Below are 19231 nucleotides of genomic sequence, written 5' to 3'. Positions count from 1 at the left end.
GTAGGTATGTTAAAAGTAATACCTAAACCCTTCCTTCCCAACTATTTACTACTCTTCACATTACATAGTAAGACTATTGTTATTACAGTCTGAAAGCTGAAAGACAGTTATTACCTAAGAGAAGTTCTAGCTTAGAGTTAATTGAACTGTATTATAACCATGTAGTTACAGTAGTAAAGAGACTGGAGAAGTATTTGTGAATGTTTTAACAAAATTACATGCTCTTCTTAGGCTTAACGACACCATGGCAATAGTCTTTCCACAGACAAATCTAGCTAGCAACATGAGTAAACACTCATTCCAGTTCTCTATTCTTTTTTAGGGGAAAAACAAATCAAAACCAGAAGCAGACTTCAAAGAGGACATTATATTAGATGAAAACAAGTAGAGCACACCGATCAAATGAGAAAGTGAAGCCATAAGAATGCCATCTGATAATATGTTCTTTACACAGAAAAAATTTCAAGTCTTCCAGAGCTCTTAATATGGGGCAGCACTGTTCTCTGAAGAGACACCTATCCACAATACTTCTCTGAAAAGTATTTCAGCATTATAAATTTCAATTAATACAGCCTTCTAAAGGAACAGATGGGAAATAAAAAATATTAAAAGACACTACCATAGAACAGAAAAAAAATGTCAGAAGAAAAAAGCTTTTGAAAAGTCTGTCAAAAGAAGTGACATAAAAGACCTTTATCATGACAGCAGACTTGCACGTAAATACATCAAACAGACAGATTTGTAATGAGCTTCTTGCTATTTGTTTTTAAACAAGGGAACTTTCAGATTAAGAGATCCTTGCTCAGATTTAAGAACATACTGCAGAAAAGAGACAGACAAGTATGACCAATTTTGATGTCAAAACTTTGTTCAACACATATAGCTAGTTTATCAAATCTGTAATATGAATTATTCCCAAATTAGCCATCTGGTTCTGCTCACCTTTTCATAAACAAACTAAATGCAAAATATCAAAATAGAAAAAAATTCAATGCCAATTAGACCCAACATGTTAAAATATTTTTCCAGTTACCACTGAAAGCTATTAAGTGCATTTACACCAAGAATCTGGACCACTTTATTTATTCAAGGATCCTGTTCCCTGCATCTGTACTGCATGTGACCCAAATCGCTCCCAGCATCCCTACTGGAAGAGAACAGCTAATCTCCTGGGAGTACTTTGATGGTAAAATAATCCAGGATTGCACCACAGGCAGTACGCTTGAGACAGTCCAAGGTCTTGCTGTGTTCACTTAACACAGTCTGATAGCACTATCCTAGAAGACCTTGCCATTTCATATACCCATATCCCAGACACTCAACCTACAGCACTAACCCCTATTGCCATGCAAAAGCAGGAATATGGCAACTAGAAAGTTTGTTCCCAGAACTTGGGCACATGATTGATACATAGCAATTATTAAAAGGAACTGAAAAAAACCCTGTATATTAAAAATGCTACAGGTCTCAAAAATATCCCACAGGGCATGGCACAGGGTACAGTGGCTTCACATTGAAGAGAACAGTTTAGCTTGGAGGAGTGCCAACAGTTCAGGGGAACACGGACTACTCCCTGAAGGCAGCACAGACACAACCAATATTGCTACAGCTGAAAGTTAAACTACTAAAGGTTATATAAATTTATACATTAAAAGCAGAAAATTAAGGTTTCTTTGCTAAAGAACTAATACTATAAAGACAAACAAGCTTTCCAGTACAACATTTTGATCTAGTGCATCCATATTCAAGAAGAAAAATTGCTGTTCTCCATCATGATTTTAATTCTCTACTTCTAAAGGTTAAAACTTCCTTCCTTGCTTGTTGCTTTCTTCTTTATAAGCATGTGTCAAAAACTGAAGACACAACAGTCACTGGAAAATAACTTAGTCTGGTGGAAAAATGACAGCAGTGAAATCTTCCAAGACTTCCCATCTGATCTTCAACTCCTTCATGACAGACCAATAGCAATTACATTGTTTGAATGGGTGGAGGTCACGAACAAGGGATTTAGGTATAATCAAAGTTTTTACAAAGGAAAACCACACTACTGAAAACTGTACGCATACAAACGCTGTCCTAATGCAAGAGAGTAGTTGTAAGTCCCTGACATTTAATTTTCCATCATTAGTGAGGAGTTACTACATTCTTTAACTGAATACCTGTTCACTTATATTACCATACCTTCTCTGGATTTCCAATTCTTCTTGTGATGGACCATTTTGTACTTGAGAGGGAAGCTGTGAATTCTGTCGAGGCAATGTAGGACCTAAAAGCGAAGACAGACCATAAATTAATGATTTGAACTTTTACTATGCAAAAAAGCATAAAATCAAGGAAAAAGGCCAGCCATCACGTGACATTTTAAGAACTGTTTACTTCTGCTTTTTAAGCCAAACAAGCTCAACAACATAATACAGCAAATCAAAACTGCAACAAATGTTACCTTACATATTTACAGAATGGATTTATTTCACATGGATGAAAAGGTTTCACAGAAATGCAAAATAAATTTAATATATGATGGAACTTGACAAAAGCTTTGAAAAGCACTCCAAGTCTGAGACTTTCTTAAAACAGTGAACAAGTACTCTTGGAGCAACAGAAAAGGCTCAAAAAATTAAAACACTCACCTAAATAGAACACTGGAAATAGGGGGGAGGGGGGGAAAGAACAGGAGAAAAAAACATCAGAAGCTTATCACCATATCAAGAGAAGGAAGATAAGGTATGTTTCTACAGGTCACACCAAAATTAATTCAGATTTTAGAGCGGCAACTTGGATCAAAGACCCTTTTTGGATAGGTAAGTGTTGTGTCCAAAGGAACAGAGGCATGTAATGAATGTACAAACCGTGCATTCTGCTAAGCATAAGAAATGCAAGAGAAGGACATGCAAATTCATCTTCAACTTTTACCAATGGGCAATTTCGAATCGTACATTTTTAAAAATAATTGTACATGTTAGATCTTTCTTCTAAAAACAAAGAGTCTTTTACATTTTCCTCACAAATGTATTTACAGCACAAGGTTATTTACAAAGAATTAACAGAAGTGAAGGATGAAGAAGTGTGGAATGGAATACAGTAGATCATGAGTGCATTGTTTCTGTAAAAATGGGCATTAAATCAGGAAATTATTTAGTCTACAGCTACACTTAAGATTATAGAATTTATAAGCAAGCAGCATTAAAAACAATAAAAATGTATCAAGTTCTGAAAAGGCCCCAAAGCAAAACTCTAATTTCTTGCTGAGATTCCACCAAACTGGTCAGAGTGAAGGAGTTGTAATGAGATCTCCGCCATCTCAAATATCAAAATGTAAAATTTGTTTGCCATCTGAACTTGTGAAAGTCATCCAAAAACATGAAGAGACCATGCATGACATACTGAGACATCAAGGACAGGCAACCTGCCTCACACTCAGCAAATAAGTGCTCTATTTAAAGGTTATATAAAAAGGCTCATTTACTTAAAACAGCATCGTGTTGTTTCCACTGTGGTCATAAAGACAACAAATCCTGAAAATTATAGAAGTATATACTATCTACTCTACCCTACGGTTAAAAAGTAATGTAAGAACTTACTTCTAAAAAGTAAAAGCAGGAAATGTACTACTGAGGTTGTGTCTTCTTTATGTCTTCTTTTCAGCAGGCATTAGGACCTCATACCCAAGTACGTGAGGATGTACTATTTTTGCTTGGAGTATCCCCAAGAGATACCCACAGATATAAATCTATATTATTTTTAATGCAAAAGACTTAATTGCAATGATCATTAATTATTAAGTTGTCAGTAAGTAGAAGCATCTGTCATATAGGTCATCTGGAAAACTTTACTGCTTTAAAACTTCCAAAGTTACATGTCCTCCTCTGTCATCTCCCCTGTGTGACAGGTGGGAGGCTTTTACACCCGTTAAGCCATGACCACAGCTCCCAAGCAGCCAGGCTATTTGCTGTCTGCACCATGCTGCAGCCTTTCATGGACTCCTAGAAGTAGACACAATCCGGCAGCAGCTTTGCTGCTGCTTAAAGGTGCTATATACTACAGCCATTTGCCATGTCTTATATACTCCCTTCCCTCAGATCTGCTGTTTCTCAGTATGAAACACACTGACCTAAAAACTAATAGCAAAGAACAAAAATAAAAATAAACAGTCATACTACAGCAATTTACCAACTGAAACTATTTTGTACTGAAAATACAGTAGAAATTAAAAACTTCAAACTTCCAGCCAACTAATCTTTAGGAGTATTTAACAGGGTTTTTTTTGAACAAGGCATTATCACGCTACAGTAGCTGAGTGGGGACTGCCACTCTACAACCTTTCTACCAGTGTCCCCCCAACTTTTTCTTTTGCTAGCACCATTGAAAACCAAACAATTAGCTTCACTTGCTACTCCAGCCAGCCTAGCTATCAGCAAACCTGTTCTCACAGCCTCAAACATCATTCTAGAGCAGTGCCTGTCAGACAACCACGTTCTCTTCTCAGTTCTGCAGAACACAACCATCAGCAAGCCAAGCTGGCGTAACCTGGCCAACCTATGCCAGTAACTTATGTGCTTCTTTCATAGCTATACATGCACATACATCCAAACACAATCACCTGCTAACAATTAACCTGGTTGTTCTACTATTTCTCATATATTTTTGCCAGGAGGAAATGCAGCCCGAGTATAAGAAAGGCTTTCAAGAAAGAAAAGTTCAGCTACCAAGTCATTTGGCCTGTTCTCTGACAAACTCCTCTCTGCAAGCATAGATTCTTAACAACCACCATGCTAACGGACATTGGCAAATTAAAAGTATATACCAGGTGGAAAACTATGTTTTATCCTATAAAATTTATTACAGGAAGCCAAGACCACCACTTCATCACTAAAATACAACTGTCTGGATAGTGGGACAGATGGTATAATAAATAAATAAGCAGGAGCTATCTAATAAAAGCCTCTCTCAGAGGCTTTTGAACACTTAAAAATACTTCAGAAACATCAAACCCAAGAGAAATATTCACAGATACTGCCTGGAAAAAAAGTCTGATCCTTCTACAGGATCATTTTATCTTCAGAGACCAGTACAAGCCAAGTAAGTGATGAGGCTGAATGGTCTATTCATTCTGAGTTTTAAGGAAAAACTAACATCTCTCTTTTTCTAAAGAAAGCACAGATGGTACACTCTGCAACACACTGACAGACAGAGGATATAATTTCATACTAATTTGTTAAGCAGCCATTCCAGTTTCAATGCTTTCTGTTTTCCAGCTTATTCTTACCTTTATATCACCCTTCCTCTATGACAGATCAGGCAACTGTGCAAGAGATGGACTGGAAATCCAACGCATTAAAAATCTTGGGGGGAAAAAAGCCTGCAAGAAGTGTTTTTACCAGCTAGATCAGGACCAGTTCTGGTTCTTCACGCAGTCACACAAAGAACTATGCTGGCATAGCTCAAAGAACGACATCAGACTGCTGGGGGCTGCTTGGACCACATTAAGCATCCTCAACATCACCCTTGTAATCCACAACCAGAGTTGTAGTTTATCAAACTCCTTAACCTCATTTTCACCTCCAATTGACTTCTCACCTCTGTATCTCCATTCAAGAGCTGAATTAATTCCAGTTACACAACCCTATGAGAGTATAATTAGCAACCTGGAGATGGAAACACATGGTTTCTCCTCCTTCAATGCTTTCCAGTTCATCAGTTCCTTCAATCTTCCAATTGCATTGTCTTCTTTGGAGTTTCACACCAAATTCTCCACCCAACTTCTTTTAACGTCACCTGCCTTATGCTAGCAGTGTTGACATAGCATCTGGCTGACACTGAAGACATCACATGCCTATGAGATAATAGCCCTAAAAAACCCAAGTATTTACTGTTCAAGATTGGAACAACACATGTGCTACAGGTTATACAAGGAGCTACAATGTGTATTTTCATTTGGCTGGATAGGCTTGCTTGGGAGCTGGGTGAAATGTTTTTTGGGAGACTGCTGGCAGTCAGATGACATGAAATCTTCCTCAGAACCCCACATGCCCAAGGGTTCAGGAAAGCCAAAACATACGCAAAAGACCCACTCATGCAATTACTGTACTGTTCAGATTACAGCATTAAAAGACAAAATCTAATTTTTTAAAAAAATCTAGTACTTTTAGAAAAAGTTGGTCAACTATTACATGTGAGAATTTTAGTTTGAGGTGAAGATCTCATTTTTTTCCTGAGAAACAGTTTATATAAACAAGTCAGTAACTAAGAATTCCCACTCTTCCATTTCTCAGTATGTTAGTGCCAAAACTAAGTAACATTCCAATTATACAGTCTGATATTCAAATTAAAGTATGACTGAATTTTCAAAGGAAGAATGGACTGAAAGCAGGCAGCAATTTAATTTATATAGGCATAGGCTATAATGGTAAGTGTACTGACTAATTATAATCTTTAGAAAAGATTTTCATTAGGGACAGTTTGAGTACACCTACTAAGCAATCACCACAGCAAACAGATGTATTTCTGTTGCAGAATATAACTTTTTTTAACAAAAATGTGTTTTACTAAATGCTTAAAGGTTTTCTGAATGAATGGAAAGCAGGTTTTTCAGAGATCTATGATAGGAAGTAGTAAGAAAAATTATTATGGCTCTAGCCTCTCCTCCTCCCATTCAGAGGTTATCCTGCTCTAGGACATACAGAACAAAGTCTGGGAAGACTTGCTAACTAGCCTTCAGCAGAAGCAAAATGGCACCACTCCTCAAGACCTGGACTTATATTACAGATTTATATGCAAGACTATGACGGTCAAAAACTGGGGCATTAACAAGTGACAAAACTATTCTCTAGTACTACCCAGCTGAATCATCATCCAGCTAACACTTCTCTTTCCGTCAAATATCTACTTCCTCATACACAGCTACCATCCATTCTGCAGGTACCTTCAGCTGAGTTAATTTACTCATCTCTGATTTATTTTAGCAGAGTGGTAACCATGTTGCATTTTCTATACTGAAAGTAAATGCTTTCCATTTCCTTCACAAGCACTTTTACCTGATCCAGGTAATAAAAGGGGACAAGCATAGCAAAAATAATCATTAAAATACATTTGAATTTAAGTGGAGACAAGACTCCCATCAAGGACAGCAGAGCCTTGGAAACAGAGTGCTGATAACCTGGGTGCTAGGCCTGGCTCAGCACTAGCTTGCTGGGTGACCTTAAGCAGGTTTGCGGTTTCCCTCTGCCATCCTTTTATGCAGGGACATAAAAGACAAAGCTTCAGCAGTAGAGTACTAGAGTTGCTTAATGAAATATCACAATCTTAAAAAAGCAAGTATCTAAAGTTGAATATATTGATACCATCTACTGCGGGTTATTTATTACTTTTTTTTTCCCCAGTTAGCAATGTTATAGATGATGACTGTCACTACTTGTGTATACTATAGAAATGAGCCTTTCTAACAAAGCTGTATTTCCACAATTATGTGCATGATTTTACGACAACACCCTGTTGTCAAAAGGCAGATTTAATATAGCTACAACTTCTACTGGTACTATTTTTAAGACAACAATATGAACCTTCAATAGAAAAATGTATTAACATTTCCCAATGTTTATTATACAAAACTTTTTCCACAAAATTAATGTACTTCTATGTATGTTTGCCATGCAGTTAAGACCAACTACCGAATTTTAATTAAATTCTTTGGGTTGCCCATCCAAGCTTTAATGCTTTCACCTGATACAGCACTAAGACCGAAGAACCACACAAATCAGAAAAACCACACAGGCAACCCTTAACAGTGAGTGTCCCTTCACTTCCAAATACCACAACTAACACTGATGATGCTTTTAAAAATCTTATGTGCAATCAAAATGGAATAGAAGCATTTTGTCCAATAAAGTTAAAACTTCCTTTAGGGCAATATTTTGGCATATAAATCAGGATCAGTTAATCAGGATTAGCTATTACAAAATCTAACTACAGAAAAAATTTCTTTAATCAATCCCACATTTAAAAGGAAAAGAAAAAAACTTACTAGCAAAAATAGATATATTATCCAACTTCTGACAACACAGGTAATAAAACCATATCATGTTACCCCCATTCTGACAAGGAGGGCTGATAGCCTGCTCCAGAGGCTTGCCAAGAGTACAGGCATAGCATAATTACTTCATTGCAGTAGAATAATTTTTCTCTCAAAGTTTTAGCATGACGTGAAACAAAACAGTACAATGAGAAGTGTCTGAGATTCCTCCCCCAGCCCCGCATACACATTTCACATTTCAGTCCCCTATAGTCTCTACACATATTCCAATTAGGTAACCCCAGTTTTTGTTTCAGTTTCCATTTCCCAAAGACACTAAATTATTTAATCTGTGATATGAGTAAGTGTATTCCCCCATCAGCAAGGATTTAATGAACTACCTTTGGTGTAAGGGAAAGGACCACACATCAGTATACAGCTGTGGAAAAAGCATGCATCTCTTCCCCATAAAGGTTTGATTATTTAATAACCTGACAACCTAACTTCTAGGGGTTTACTAAGAATTTCAAAGAACTTTAACCTCAAGTTTTTTTTTCCAAGATTAGACTAACAAAATAGAGACCCTGGAAACAAAAAAAATCTGTTTCTTTTTCCTCCTCCCCATTTTCCTATGAATTAAAGTGTCATCTAAGGTAATATTAGAACAGCTTCACTGAAGCCATTCCTATCCTTGCCTTTATATCCAGAATATCCAAAAATCTTTTCAAGAACCAACATATAAGTGTTCAAGATAAGTACAAAACCCATCATGAATCTTACATACATATAATTCTATTAGAATTAGAATAGGCTTATTTATGATTATATGACATCCTTCAGTTCTTCTTTTGCCACTTTCATATTCTGCAATGCACAACTCAAAGTACATCCCTCAAATGCAAGTTACACATACATCTCAAACTTAGTTTCTTATTCTCCTAGAGAGGCTTTCCTGAGACTGAAGACAGATGCCCCACAAAACACCACCAATTCCAGCTGAACTACAAGGTACTTTTTGCAGCAAAACTGAGTATGATACCCCTTTGTTCCTCCCATCGCACACTTCCCTTGCTTGCCCTTATTCCTTCAAAGGACTAATCCATTTTCTCACACATCAGAGAATTTTCTCAGCCATCTAATTTCCCTTCACCGAGGCTTTTCTCTCATTCCAGAGTCACTTTGATTGCAACACTGAGCTCTACTTAATGCAGATATGAAAGTTTTCTTTGTAATGCAATGCAAAACCTTCACAGAAAGCAGCCATCTTTACTCTAGACAATTAAGACCAATTACTGAATATCTGAACACACTGCACACAGCCTTAAAGCCAGAAATCCTCTTCAAATGACCTCTTAAACTGATGACACATACTTGTCATTTGATTTTGAATACCTCGGATAATTATTTAATGAATTGCATAAGTCTTCCAAAATTTTCCCAAATGAGTGTCAGAAACAAATCTTGGTTCATTTTTAATACATCTCCTAAACAGTATGGGGCAGGAACTTGTAGCATTAGTAGTCTACCTTAAAATTCCAAGATAAAGTACAGTCCTTTGTTGTTTTCTCTTCTGCATTTGCAGGCAACCTACAATCTGCTCGACTAGCCACAGGAAAATAGGGTCTGGTTGAGTAGCTACTAGCTAATGCAATCACTCAAACCGGAACAGAGTGAAAACACTTTGACTTTTACATTGATTTAAATAAACAGAGTTCAAGCATAAGAGAAATCAGGATGATCACATGACCAGCACTGTAAATCAGGGGCAGGAAAAAAAAAATATAGACATGCAGAATATTCAAACAGTTTCACTGACAAGGCAGCCATCACTTCAGAGTCCTTTGAGACAAACCTGTACTGTGTTTTTAGAAAAAAACCTGCCAGTTCCAGTAAAGTCTTTACTCCAACCGCAGACACTTTTCCTCTGCATTCTTAGCTCATCAGAATGACAAAACGCCCGTCACTGCGTGCTCAGTGGCACAGGCACCCAGTGTCTTCGCCTTTCCTTCTGTAGATCCACTAGAGGGAGATCCTAAATTAAACAACCTCAAATGATGTAGCAGTAGAACAGCTGTGGATGCCAACTGCGAGCAAAGATCAATGACATTTTTTAAATATATGCAAGAGAAGGAGATTATATGGTTTTGGGTGGTTTTTTTAAAGAGCAAGAGAGCCGTAACAGCTGACTTGCAAACCCAAAGGATGACCACAAAACAATCTTTAATATTTCTCAGAAGTCATTTAGATTTCTGTGAACCCTTTCATAAAGTTTAAAATTCACCTGCCGCTTTATGAATTTCTGAACAGTATACTCAGCTAACATGAAAACTACTTTCCTTTTATGAACAGAATACGACTTAAAATAACCAAGCTAATAAAAGAAATTGCCAAAATGAGAAAACACAGCAGCAAATAAGGATACTACAAGAATCAGACTTTAATTGTAAGTATTTCTAGAGTAAAAGGGAAGTTATCTTCATAGGATTTCTTTATTTTACTTGAGTTGGAGATTCTACATACTGTTTTACTTATACCAGAAAACACAGCAATTTACATAAATTATTAGAGACAAGTTGTCTTCTTCAGGTACAGATTTTCAAAGCATTATCATCAGAATAAGAACTAGGACTACATATGTCAGAAATTTTTAAAAGTCTAGCGGATAAATTGGAAGAAACAAAACTATCAATACATAATGTATTGATCTTCAGGTATCAGCATGAATTCCTTCCATAACATATACCCCCCAATACCTTTTCAAAAAAGGCCGATTTGTTTATAAAAAAGGGGGAGCAGTTACAATTCATTTCCTAAAATGAAGAGCTAATATTAGAGCCCCACAGCCAGTGATCTGTCTACATAAATATTCAGCTGTCAGAGATGCCGGGGCGGGGGGGGGCGGAATCAACACCAAGGATTCATTTCTAGCTACACTTTTAGGAAGTTATATACACCATAGTGAAAAGAAATGCATTAAACTTTGAGCAAAGAAACAAAATAATTGGAATCCAAACTGCAAGCTACTTAGTATCTTATTTCCATTATTGAAGCAGGCATGTTCAGAAAGATATTTGATCTTTTTTACTTCTTACGCTGATACAGGTCACAAAAAAATTGAGTAATAGGTAGATCACACACTGACAAACCTGCTATCTGATAAAATTTAGGAACACTTGTCAGTATTCTAACACAGATACATTATGAGCGTTTATCTTTAAACATTGTCTGTAAATGGTAACAGGCTTACAAAGTCATTCTGTAAGCATAATTATGAACTTCTTTAACAAGCAGCAGTGCAAAACTACTCATCTTCAGACATCTGCTGAAGCAACGTTGATAACATTAAACTTTGGTTTTATTTCATCTTGATGGAAGCTAGAGCACCCACATGTCTGTGAAACAGGTAATGATAGCTAATCTTAGCTACAGTTCTTGGCTGACTAAAGTTACAGAAGAAGTTATCTCCTCCTGTGCTGACAGTGTCCACCATTAGTTTGTGATGCAGTTAATTAATGCCTTTTGACTTGTACCTACTACTAAGTCAAATCACAGGAAGGAGAAACAAAGTGATTATCTTACAATTCAGAAAACTTCAAGGTTACAACCAGTCACTATCAAACAATTATGCAACTTAATTCTTATGTCCTTGCCAGACCTACATCTCAAAGCTGTTAACAACAAACTAGGTAGACTAGAGCACTGTAGCCAGAAACTGGGACATGATATTACAGTCATAATCAACTCTCATTTCACCTGAAAAAAGAAAACAAACCAATCAGAGTTTAATTGGTATTAAATTGAATGAAGCAGACAAACTCAAACCAAAGGGCCACTTCAGAGATCAATGAAGAGAGTACTGGCAGAATGATTTGGAAGATCCACGATTTGTGATGAACAGAGGACTGAATTCTAAGTACAGTGCTTTTTAGACTCATTGCAAAGCTCAGCTCCCCTGCCCCTCCCCCCTCCCCATTTAAGAAATTACTGAGGTTATGCAACAGTAAAAAGAGTTATTTTCATTGAGTTGTTTGCTCCCATGGAATTATATTGATTCCAGGCTACTGTTTGAAGGATGTTTTGTACCACTGAAGTTACATTTAAAGAAACCCCTAAAAACTTTCAGTTTTATCCAAGTCTTTACAAACTGAAGTGGCATCTTAGTTCAATAAAATTTCTACTACTGAAGAATATAAGAACATAGCTGTTAGCCCACATATACTTTGCATAAAGCAGCAAGAGAACTAGTCATCAGACAAATCACAATAATCCATGAAATGAAAAAACAGACACACTGACCAATTAAAAAATGAGCACTGTCATGCCTGCCTATGTTATTTCAGCCTCTCTAGTAATTCAGCTTTAGTGTTAAGGAGTTAAATTAAATTATGAAAATATATATATGTAAAGACATACACATTTGTTTGAAACATGTTGTACCAAACTCTTCAAGTACAAGTAATGGGAAACAACATAAAACCCTCAAACTTATGGTAATTACCATAAATCAGGCCTCTTCAGACTTTACATCAAATGAGTAGAAACCAACACTTTATGTATGCCCAAATTTTAGTTGGGAGATAGATAATAAACAATCAGAATGCATGAAATGTTTACAATCCAGTAATCGTTAAGGGAGAGGAGAACTGAAGGATTTAGAGGAGAAAACATCCAATGAGAGGTAGGAGAATAGGATACACAACTGGATTATTTTAGCTGGCAAAAAGAAACCTTACAGCTCTAGCTACCCTTTCTATTTTGGCCATGTATGCTGCATAACAGCATAAGCACTGCAGAATGTATCATCCTTGGTCTAGATAGCCTAGTTTAAAAAGGTAAGTCTTGAAACAACTATCAGAATGCAAAGCAACTTGATAAAGTCACCCTTTTTTGCTGTAGTCGAGACAGCCCTAGTAAGGTTATCTACAGTCTCTCTTCTATACAAGAGAAAGAAAACTGGCACAGAAGTACTATCTCTTGTTACACGGACAATCTTTAAAGTTTAATGAGGACAAAAGAATTCTATTTAGTTACAAGAACACAGAAGTCTTTTAGTCTTTTAAAATAAAAACTCCCTCTGTGTGTGTATCAGTGTTATACCAATCAATTTGCTGTAGAGCCTATCTAGAATATATTACAGACACCACCTGAAGACTGAAAGTCACTAATTTTTCCACCTATGTTTTATACCCTGTTCTTCAAACAAATTAAATGATAGACCTGTTGTCTAAATTACACGTGCTCATCTGAATGCTACTCCTGGATCCAAGGTCTCCAAGCCAGAAAACTCTGTATGGTAAGAACTGCCAAAGAGGATGACCAGAATCCCAAAGTTCGGAGGGAAAAAAAAAAAAATCTAACATTTTCATAATAAACTGGTATTTAGTGAGTAGCAAGAATAACAATACCCATTAAAAACACTGAATGTCTAGAAATCCTGACAAGTACCCTGCTTAAGAGGTACATGTTTCTTGGTCAGGTATTTTGGTTTTATTTCCTTAAAAAAAGGCAAAGTCAGCAAGTTACTATATATAATAGATAACATGAAAATCTATATACTTGTTAGGAATTGCATTTACACAGATGGCAGTCAAGTTGAGAATCACTATTAAGAAGTAGTAATAAGGTAGACAAATAGTTTGGGTAGACAAATAGTTAAGGTAGCCACTAGCCATTTTAACACAAGTAATTAAAATGGCTAGTGGCTGAATCATGATTAATAACAAGACTTACTGACTTTTATGCATCAACATTTGAATTTTTGTCATCTCTGTATTTGAACAATCTTTAAAAAAAAAAGTTAAGAGACTCTTACCAGCTTCCTGTGAGTTTAATACTTCTAAGGCATGCATCATGGCACTTGCAAAGACATTGGCATCTTCTTTGCTGCCAAAATTCAGACCATACACCTGCCTAGCGTCACGCCACTGGTGGAAGGTCTGTGTAGCCTGATTGTACTTCAGCCCTTTTGGAATGGCACAATTTATTACCACCTATAATCATAAAAAAAAAAAAGTCACTTGTGTTTAAAATTGCTGTTTCATCACACGTTTCAGCTTCATGTAGATTTTATTCCCTAAACATGTGAGTTAATTCAAGACCCATAATCTGCAAGGTCACAGTGTTGAAGCACCTGCCCATTCCAATTTTAATTCCCATGCGTGGTGAAATCAATGAGAATACACAAGGGGACTAGTGAGATATTTTGTACCAACTTTTGTAGCTTAAGCATTCTTATTTCATAAGATGCAGTGATGTTTTGTAACAGAAATGTAGCAGTATCAACAGTTCTGACTTAGTAGCAGAGTACTTGAAGTGAATATTCACTTGGATTTCAGAAACTCCGTTTTTCCATTAATTTGATAGAATATTTGTTAGAACTCCTTTTCTTAACCAAGTTATCCTTCTCTCTGCGGCTGCTGCACCCCTTAGCTTGCAGTGCTTTCAGTAGCAGTTTGTGTGGACTTCTACTATACATCACAAGGTACCATTTTTCAAGATCATTACGGCTCACACAAAAGGTGGTAAATTCTAGCTAGGACAACCATTCATTACAAGCCATCCACTAAGAGGATTCCATTGCACTTGAATAACTATATCCTCTCACCTTTTTCCACTGAATAATGAGGGGAAAACAAACACCTTTGTTCTCAGATGAATGCACAGAGACCATTTATTACTTGGAATAAGTGTTTAATGACAAATCACACAGCAGCTTATCAGTCTATGCTTCAAGTGTGTGATAAATGACCAAGAACAGACCAAAAGAATTTTATGAAATGCTGGGAGAGAGGGAAACAGATATAGAAGCTTTCCTCAAACAAAAAGATTAGATTTTTAACCCCACCTCAAGTATCACAAGGCAGAGCATTTCAAGTCAGAGCACTAAATCTGCCATTTAATCAAGATCTAATAACTTCATCAAGGAAATTAAGATGTAACCCTTTTCGTTCCCTTCTCAATCTCTCGAAATAGCTGATGATCAGCGTTACCAAACGTCAGAAGGTTTTCTGAATGAAATGATCTGGGGAAATGAGGTATCATGCATCTAACTTTTCATAATACAGGAAGAGCTACCAGGGAATTGCTGGTACCTATACAGACTGCAGCTAACAGCATAGAGTAGGGAAGAGGAAATGTTTTTAGGTTGCCACTTTGCCTTAAAAATAATCAAATTACTTCTGTGTATACCACTGGCCTTTATATCTATCTGTAGGAAGGAATGGTAAAAGAGTACACAAGGACTATCACCTTGGAGGTATGTAAAGTGCTTAGTCTATGGAGGACAAAGCCATAATACAGTTTTGCTACTTCAGCTGAAAAAAAAATTAAGTTTATTATTTACAGGTACTACAACTTTTACTAAAGACTTATTTTTTAATGTTAAAAACAATAAAAAAAATAGCTTAAGATCCCTATTCCAAATTTTCAGAGATTCGCTTACCTGATGATCCTGTATCTTTCTGCCCACTACTCTGAATGTGTTGTTGCCTGTGTGATGATATATATGAACTCTGCTGAATCCAGTTGATCCACCAGCTGGTACCCATTTCTTATTGGCATCATCGTAGACCATTACAGCAGCTCGTGCTTGGCAGATACTCTGTTCACTGTTAAAATACAAGTATTTTAGAGTAGAACATGAAATTACTCATGGCAAATCATCATCATTTTGGTTAACTTTTTTTTTAAACTCAAAATGTTAAAGCAATACTCCATGCAACTTGCTGAACTGCCACCTTTCTAAATACAAAGCTGCTAGCACTTTGAAGTTTTGCTTAAAGGTGTTCATTCTGAAAAGTTGTGGTCAAGACAAACAGGCCTAACTGCTAATGAGAGAGATTTACTTTTCGTTTTTTTGCACTTTTTCAACTCCACAGGCTTTTTTTCTCTCCTTTCTCCTCACCACCAACCATGAGTTTTAATTAAACGCCATAACCATGCACAAAATTTTCTGCAAAAACGAAAGAACAAAGAATCTGGAGTTGCCTTAGTTCCATATAGTTTGCATTTTCCAGTGGCAACTATTTCTAGAAGAAATGAGGATTGGAAGGCCCTTGCTCCTTTTAACATATATAGGAGAAAACACACACACAATAAAGTTCAGCACGAAAAATTCACCTTCTCATAAATGAAATACTTTTCAGTTTTGACATATTTTATAACAGTTGACACCTAGAGATAACATTTTCTCCCTGAAAAAAGTTCTATTGATTACTGAAAAGTGCAGTTTCATCAGGAGATTGCTAATCCTGATTATGGCAGTCATCTAGAAGCTAAGGTACAGCCTAAAGTTAAAGGAGAGCATATCATGAATGTCATCATATTAGAAACCCAAGAAAGCAGACGTACCATACACACTATTTATTAGGAGAAGAGAGGGTGATACTACGCAAGTTGTCTTTACGGGAAATATCCAGATACAGACAGGAAATAAAAATAGAAAGGAATGATTTCTTATCAGCAAGTCAAATTCTCTGAACATACCACTCCAGCACATTCAACATTATAGAAAGCACATGATGCCTGGCTTGCAAGGAATGTGGCCCGTCATTTAGAAAACTGAGAAGGCTGAAGAGACATGCATTCTTCATAAATTACAAAAGGAAAGCAATTAAATATTTCTTTATATTTTATGAAGGAGGGAGAATATGACTCCCCCCCCCCCCCCCAGTCTTTCTTGGGGTTTTTTTGGTTGCTTGGTTTTGGGGGGATGGGGGAGTTTGCCTGTTTGTTGGTTCATGCTGAATTTCCCAATTCTTATTTCCATCTCCCGGCACAAGAAAATTCAGCAGTGTATCCAGCTGTTCTGTTAACTTCCAATACTGATGTTTTTGAGAAAACATAGCATCCATTTCTATCACACTTTCCATGGCACTCTAACAATTAAAAAAGTACTCAACACTGGGATGTTTTTCAAGGCTAGGGGAAAAGAGAGAATGCTGAGATCATGTCTCTTATCCATGCAAGAGATCCAAGATCAGATAAGGAAATATATTCTTAATTTTAAAAACACACGTTAGTCCCATCACCTATTCAACAACTAGATCAGAATGGGATAACTACCTCTAATCAGACCACTCTTTTTCTAGCCAGAAATTAGTTCAATATAAGGATAGTAAAATTATAATATACATATATACAGTGCTTCTTTCTTAGCATAGTTTACAGTTTAGACCAAAAGGACCATATCTGATCCAAGAAGAAAGATTAGATGCAAATAAAATCAGTTCCAGATTTCAGGTGTTTCACAGTCCCATTAAAAACATGCCACAGCTAAATAAGAAGGTTCCCTCCTCTGAGAAGAGGACAATGCAAGAACCTACTGGATTTCTTTATTTTTAGAGTATTTCAGCACACAACTATCTTAAAGTTCAAGCCGAGAAACATTCTGTACTGTTCACAAAGTACATGACAAACAGTAGTGGTTTTTCTAAAATGCATAACAGTATTACAGAAAACGGGAAATTTCTGAACCCAAAATAAAATTTTTGCTACATTTGATTTTGTATCAATCACAGGCACGATAAACCATACATGACAGGACCTAGATACTGATTTGGAAGCAGAGCCATGTGCTTTGCAGAGTTTTTGCCAAAAAAAAACTTAATCTCAATCATGTGTCAGACAGATAAAAGAATCATCTAAATTCTATTAAAAATTGAGACTATGAGTATAAGCTAATATGTTCCAGTTATAATGAAGGTAGAACCATAGAGTGATTGACTAATGGTACTGTGATCAGAAGACTTAATTAGTAGGACAGCCCATCAAGTTCAATGTTCTTATTCAGAGCATTCTTACTCTTTGCCCTGCCACAGTCCTTCCACAGGCCTAAGTTTTGTAAGTGTTTTTACATTATTTTATTTAACATAACAAGAAAAAAACCCTACTCATTTTAGAACTACTTGGTATTCAAGTGGCACAATTCATAAGCACAAATAAGATGACCTTGAGTAGAATTTCTAGCTTTTCTTTAACAACTGTTAAACTATTTTTAGTTCCACTTCTCAGGCTATGCCTTATAACTGGAAATATTACACAAGTCTAGATCTCAAATACTTCATGCTCCATTTAAAATAAAAGAATTTTCTTAATAGCAGGGGATTATTCTTACCCATATAAAGATACAAGATGATTCACATACTTTAAAAAATGACAAATACAAACAATTTTCAGTTGACCTATTCAATCACTACACAATAAGCTTTCTGCCTTCATTTCACACAAATCCTGTAACTAAAATGTTAATGTTCCAGGTCTATAATTTTCATATCCAGGTACCAATTTGAAGGTGACATACTCCCCTCCTGCCAACAGTTCCCACCACCCATCACTTTGTTTATCAGACTGCAGCAGTAAGATGGAAAAATGAAGCTATTGCTATCAAAAACAAATTAAACCATCACAGTGTGCTAGCCTTTTTCCAGGGTTCAATAATTGCACATTACTAGATGTAGGAGAGATTAATTCAATTTATTTCTCTTACTAAAAAGTTATGCACTCTAAAGTGATTACATTTCATTTTGAAGAAAAGCACGGAGGCATGAGCTTTAGCAAGGAAGAATCTTTAGGTCAGCTCTTCAATGACCATTTGACAGTTTAATATTTGAATGTAGTATGTAGTATATTACAGCAATTGGACACCATGAAGTATTTAAGTCTCAAAAAGAATTTCACTTCTTAAAAATAAGATCCATACCTGAACTCCACTAACTTCAAAGGGCTACACCAAATTGAAAATCCATGCTGTTAGCTCATGACTGTCTTTGACAGGTCTAATGAAAAACAAGGTTTAGTTTTCTTTCCATGACCCACCTTTTCCTAGCAAAAGGCTGAGTTTAATATACAGACTATTACTAGAACCTGAACCAGTGCCCTTTGTATTCTTCTACAAATATGTATGAACTTAAACTTCAGTTCAAAGGAACAAGAGCCAAGTGAATCAGAACAGTATCATATATTTTATTTCTTGCTTTTCAAGCTTATTACACTTCCCCGCTGTACTTCTAACAGGCAACAGGTCTTCACCGATCTCAGTATTCGTACATGAACTCTTCACAGTCCACAGGATTTTCTGTAATGCACATGTCCCTTAGACTGTGGGAACTGACCGTAAGTTGCTAGGATGACTTACTTCATTCACTGCACCAGAATCACTTTGGTCTGATCACAAACACATTTTTTTTTTTTTTAAAGAGATTACTTTAGCACTAGTGGGAACTA

At 36.3% G+C, this 19231-nt stretch overlaps 1 protein-coding gene across 6 annotated transcripts in view; it reads right to left on the bottom strand.

The window, feature by feature from the left end:
* The window catches only part of ENAH (ENAH actin regulator), a 98938-nt gene that overhangs the window by 34264 nt on the left and 45443 nt on the right, over positions 1–19231 (bottom strand). For all 6 annotated transcript variants that reach the window (XM_074817795.1, XM_074817796.1, XM_074817792.1 and 3 more), the window contains exons 2-4: positions 15450–15615; positions 13821–13998; positions 2182–2266 (exon numbers count right to left, since the gene is read on the bottom strand). In XM_074817795.1, coding sequence (XP_074673896.1) covers positions 2182–2266; positions 13821–13998; positions 15450–15615 — 429 coding nt within the window. The remainder of the gene's footprint in view (positions 1–2181; positions 2267–13820; positions 13999–15449; positions 15616–19231) is intronic.

This window comes from Strix aluco, chromosome 3, assembly GCF_031877795.1.
Source record: "Strix aluco isolate bStrAlu1 chromosome 3, bStrAlu1.hap1, whole genome shotgun sequence".
Lineage (NCBI taxonomy): Eukaryota > Metazoa > Chordata > Aves > Strigiformes > Strigidae > Strix > Strix aluco.
The sequence above is the reverse complement of the archived record's forward strand: the minus strand, read 5'-3'. Positions and strand labels throughout refer to the sequence as shown.